General features: G+C 32.8%; 1 protein-coding gene across 4 annotated transcripts; it reads left to right on the top strand.

Annotated features, from left to right (window-relative positions):
• The first annotated feature begins 24 nt into the window (after positions 1 to 24).
• On the top strand, positions 25 to 5539 carry LOC100162244 (UDP-glucuronosyltransferase 2B13). Of its 4 annotated transcripts, none has more exons than XM_016806013.2 (5): positions 25 to 2123; positions 2529 to 3371; positions 4146 to 4365; positions 4481 to 4700; positions 5247 to 5539. In XM_016806013.2, the coding sequence occupies exons 2-5, from the start codon at positions 2550 to 2552 to the stop codon at positions 5530 to 5532; spliced, it is 1548 nt and encodes a 515-aa protein (XP_016661502.1). In that variant the 5' UTR covers positions 25 to 2123; positions 2529 to 2549; the 3' UTR covers positions 5533 to 5539. The 4 variants fall into 4 exon arrangements, with proteins under 4 accessions (XP_016661502.1, XP_029343540.1, XP_029343539.1 ...); XM_029487680.1 differs by having other exon boundaries at positions 26 to 2123; positions 2186 to 3371; XM_029487681.1 differs by having other exon boundaries at positions 27 to 2123; positions 2607 to 3371.
• Positions 5540 to 5786: the final 247 nt, after the last annotated feature.

Genomic DNA, 5786 nt, shown 5'->3' with positions numbered 1-5786 from the left:
TCATCAACAGATTTTTTAAAAATGCCATGATTTTCCAAAATTAAAAAGTTCATCAGATAGTTAGTTTTTTATTTCATTTTCACTTAAATTATCATCTATAAATGGTTTAATTTTGTGAGATAAATGTGTTAATGAATCAGTCGGAAGTCCACTTTTTAATAAATTGAAATTTGATAGAGATAATAACAATGACCAAAGTAAAGTAACCAATAATACAAAATGAATATGTATTATCATTGATTATTATAAATACAAAATACTAGTATTAGACATTAGTTATTATTAGCCATTCGTCGCCACTCAACAGCCCTATAGGGTACAGATAAACAACTTGCAGGTTTCAACAGGCGGAAATGCGTCTTATCAGTTTATTATTTCTTAGTAGGTAATTAGTTCTGTTGGATTGAATCGAGACCACACACTATAAGTGTGTTTTATTAAAAAAATAACCTACCTATATCAATTGATTTAATTTTATTTGATGTCTATATTTATGTAACAAATAGGTATTTTGTAATTGTATATCCAAAGTTTTCTCATAAGAGTATACGATTGTACGAGACTATTACAATGTACTATTATAATTTAAAAAAAAATCTAACAAAATGGCCAGGCTACCAGGCCATAGTATGGTCCAGGCCATCTGGAAAATTCCCATTTCCAGACCGGCCACTCCGCCCCTGGTTATCACCGATTTTGATGATGATTAGACACAGACACACGTACGATATCTGTGCTATTTCACTATATTTTTAATAGCCTTCTGTACACCAACTTATGACAGTAGTATTGTGTTTTACAGTTATTGTGTTTTTCTTAAATATTGGGAAAAGGAAGTAATGGCTAGCGAAAAACCAAAACTGTGATTGTAAAATAGGTTTTTAATAAGATTAATATGAATATTGAATAATGATGTTTTTTAATCTATACGACTTGCACAATATTTATAAATATAGCTTTTAATAAAGATTATTAAACATTAAAAATTGAGGTGAACGGACTAACCTTTTTCCGGGACCAAATTTATTTAAGTTCACGTACGCAACTCGCAGGGTCTGTAATCCACGTTTCTTAACTTGAACAGAGTATAGTTTTACTACCTTCTTATTTATAAATAAGGATTTAGTTATAAAATAAATTAACTAACCTTAATTCAAATTAACTTATCAAATGCAGACTTATCAAATTAACGAAAGATTAAAAATTGGTTTAATATTGGTTTATTTATAATTTAGTACCCATAAGACAAGAACACAATGTATAAGACATATTTGAAAGAATATATTTATTATTTAAAGATACAAAATACTATACTGAATACATAGATCGGACCTAATAAAATATATATTATATTTATAATATAGACATCTGTGTTTACCTACAATATATAATTTATGTATATAATAAAGATTATGATGATACCACTCTTGTTATTCAATAAATTTAAAATTAGACTTACACAGTTACACAGAAGTATGGGTTTTATAGTTGTGATCATTGCGCGATGGAACGCATATGAAGACGTGTGTGTGTTCTCCATACGGCGAGTTTGGTACGCAAACGTGCTCGAGCACCTCTGCATTTAAAGACACCATAGAAGATATCCACTTGGCGAAGGAAGAAGCGGTGGAATGGATGAATAACCTGGATGTGAAGCTATAGCATGCTCCTTACATTAACCAAACGGGGAACCTCTTATCTATTTTATGTTTTATGTGTTTATTTATTTTTGAGTTTTATCACTGTTGACCATTATTTTTAATTTTAATTTTAATTTTATACATGCTATATCTTTTAATATTTTAAGTGTTTTTTTTTATGTTGCTCATAGACACTATACGAAATAGTAATAATAATATCCAATAAATATAAAGAGTGACTATCATTATGCATTACAATACTTATAAATAAATCATTGTTTCTTTTATAAAATATTAAAAAAAGCAATTATCTTTTCATAAGTGGTCTAAAGTTTGTTTAAGTATAATACAGCGTAGAAGCTTGAGTATTTCACAGTTTTATACGATTCATGAAATCGGCCACATTGTGTTACTTATACGTTTTGTAGGTGATTAGTGCTTACGAACAATTTAACGCTCCAGTAAATATTCAATATTTCATAGGTGAGTAACGAGTCAATTAATATTTTATAGATAAACTCTGATGGCATGCTTATTTTAAGAAGGTAAAACTCACAAAAAATACAGTAAAATACGTTCAAAACTGCAAAAACTATAAATTTAAAACGATTGGAAAACGTTATTTTCATTACAACTTCAGAAAGAAATACTTACGAAAATTTGCAAATCATGATTTCTGAGAAAAATCTATTTTGAATTTCAAATCTTATTTTATGTTGATATTATTGTATTAATTGAAATTTGAATTCAAAAATTAAGTGAGCAATTTCGATACTATACCAATACCTAATATTAATCAAAACAAACCCGACACGTCCACCGCATATATCAATTACCTGGTCCTCCAGATTATATTTTCTAGTAAAATAATTTAATATTGTACCTCAGAAAATAATAACTGGAAAAACCATGTCGAGTTTCGTGATTGTGTTAATTGTGTTTTCCGCATTTTCCACACAAATCCAGTGGACGCCGGTCGGTGCCGCGAACATACTGGCGGTGGAGACAGTCTCGGGCAAGAGCCACTGGAACGTTATGCGATCCGTGCTGCGGGCTCTAACGGAAAGTGGCCACACGGTGACCGTGTTCACGCCGTTTGTGGACGGTGACCGGGATGGTTACATGGAGGTAGATATGTCCGAGCAAATGGTACCGATTGTCGGAGTTAACGTGACATACCTGATGGAAACATTCGGAAAAAAGCGATTATTGTTGTCATTGATAGCGAACGTAACTCGGGCGGATTGCAACAAAATTCACGAACACCGACTGATGGTGGACATCATGAATGGAGCGACAGAGCGGAAATTCGACTTGGTCATCACCGAACCGTTCATGTCTGAGTGCGTGGCTTACGTGGCTACTGTGCTCAGCGTGCCTATGGTTTACGTGGTACCAACGCCCATCTCCACATTTCTGGAACGTCCACTGACCGGACACATCCCAAACCCGGGGGCCATCAGCCACGTGCTGTCCAGTCGAGGCATTCCTAGAACGTTCACCGAGCGTTTCGCCAACGCGATGTTGACGGTGTACTGTACGATACTCATATGGTACGCTGAGCGTCAGCACCAGATGGACGACCCGCGACCGTACGACGCAGTGGACCTGATAAAACCATCGGTGATTTTATCCAACACGCACTTCATCACCGAACCGAGCCGGCCGCTGACGCCAGACGTTGTAGAAATCGGTGGCATACATCTCACTCCTCCTGAGCCGATACCGAAGGTAATTATTAGTAGGACGCCACTCTCGAATTTACTTTTTCTAGCTGTGTAATGATATTAGCTTCAATATAAAAAGGAATATAGATCAGCTATCAAATTTAGAACTAGAGTCCAGGGTAGACACCTTTGTGTTTTCAAAATAAAGTACATCATGAGTCATGACTTGAGGAGCTTTTTTTGGCTCACATTACAAATTGTATAAATATATAGTGCCACACGCCCACACCACTGGATAGTTTAGGTTACCGAATCAAATTTGACTATGATATAGGTATATTTTAACCCCATTTTTTTAAGGTTAAGAAATAGGATATTATTGGTTTCTAATTTTTTTAAATATTATTTATGGTAGAGAGTAAATTAATCGTATGTAGGAACATTATCAATATATCCAATATAAAAATGCTCGTTGCTTAGCAAAAAAAAAAAAAGCAACGTTGTGCACAGAGTGTTTTTAGGTACATTTAAGTTTTATAACAGCTTTGAATTCTCTCGTATAGTAATTAAAGCTAACCACATAATATTGCAGATTCTGGTAATGCAAACTTGCAATGGTTAACGTTTATAAGACGATTATACGGAAATAAGTAATAACTCATATATTATAATTTATATTATGTATGTGATGGAACATGCATACATCGTGATAATTAGATCACGATCATCAAATTTTCTATTCCGATCACCCTGCGTATGTTTGAACTATGACATTTAATATTATTTAGTATATGAAAATCATTTTTGTGCAACTTACTATAGGTTCACTTGTTCCCAGGATATATTAGAATTCATTGAAGATGCGCCTCAAGGGGTGATTTACTTTACGTTCGGTTCCGTTGTTTCCATGTCGACGTTACCGGAAAACGTACAGATCGCGTTCCGAGATGCTCTCGCTAGCGTTCCACAAAAGGTGCTGTGGAAATACGAAGGTGAAATGGAGGACAAACCGAAGAATGTGATGACGCGGAAATGGTTTCCACAACGTGACATCCTCTGTACGCGCTCAGATATTATAACACTCTATTCATGGCATAATGTTTTAACGTTTAAGTTGTATTATTTATGATGTATTAATTTTAAAACGTTACGTAATCTTTCTTTATTGTTTAGTGCACCCCAATGTAAAACTTTTCATTAGTCATGGAGGTATATCCGGAGTGTATGAAGCTGTGGACGCAGGTGTTCCCGTAATAGGATTTCCAGTTTTCTTCGACCAACCGAGAAATATTGACAATTTGGTTGACGCTGGGATGGCGATCTGCATGGACTTGTTATCTGTTACTAAAGAAAAGTTTTTGAATGCCGTTTTGGAGATCGTCAACAATGATCGGTGAGCAATTTAAGGTCTTAAATGAAATGTACAAATAATTGAGAACAAGAGTTATACTACGAATAGCAAATATCTGTTAAAATGTGTTGATGAATTATGCATTTGCGGTAAATAGAGTTGTTGGCTACAATTAGTTTTGTTAAAGTTAAATTCGTAAGCTTTTAACTTTAACTTTTCAAATTTTGTTTCTGTTGGAAACCAAAAACGGCTCCGGTAAATTGGTAGTAAGTAAACCTAAACATTATTACAGTCATATAGAATGATACTATTTTCCGAATAGACAGAAAAGATAGTAGGCATACTAATCATTTATCAAGAGCGAAATATTTTGACTTATATTGTAGTATTATAGATATTTTTAAATCAGGTTTTTCTTGCTGTAATAATATAAATTTAAAAATTAAAAACATTTTGAACCACTATAATTATTATTTATTTTATTTGAGAAAAAATATTGATGTTCCATATTTGTCACATTTTTGGGGGGCGCAATTCAAGTGCACCCAAAAAAATAATACTCATCTCTGTATGTTTATTCTTTTACAGATATCAAAAAAACGCTAAAATCGTTTCCGAACTGTTCAAAGATCGACCTATGTCACCTGCAAAATCGGTGGTTTACTGGACAGAATACGTTTTACGTTATAACGGAGCGGCACATTTAAAATCTCAAGCTCTGAATTTGAAGTGGTATCAATATTTTTTAGTTGATGTAATCAGCGCATTTTTGTTCATTACGTTTATCTTTTTTTTCATAATTTATTTTGGCCTAAAAATGGTTTTTAAATACATATTTAAATATTTTTATATTGTGAAAGCAAAACGTGAATAAAATAAAATAATTGTATGATCATAAATAAGAAATATGGTACCTACTTGTACCTACTTGTATTATGAATAATAGTAGGGGCAGAAAATCCAACTTAATATAAATATGCTAATTTTAAATATTTTAAACCTATTTTTGTATAATATTATTATATGTACTTCAATCAGCAGTAGTCTCAAAAATAAATTCATTTTATGATTGTATATTATGATTTAAAAACCGAAAACTGTTTTATGATGGAACATAGGTACCTATTA

The sequence above is a fragment of the Acyrthosiphon pisum genome, chromosome A1, assembly GCF_005508785.2.
Source record: "Acyrthosiphon pisum isolate AL4f chromosome A1, pea_aphid_22Mar2018_4r6ur, whole genome shotgun sequence".
In the NCBI taxonomy this organism is placed as follows: Eukaryota; Metazoa; Arthropoda; class Insecta; order Hemiptera; family Aphididae; genus Acyrthosiphon; species Acyrthosiphon pisum.
This window is presented reverse-complemented; position numbering and strand designations above follow the sequence as displayed.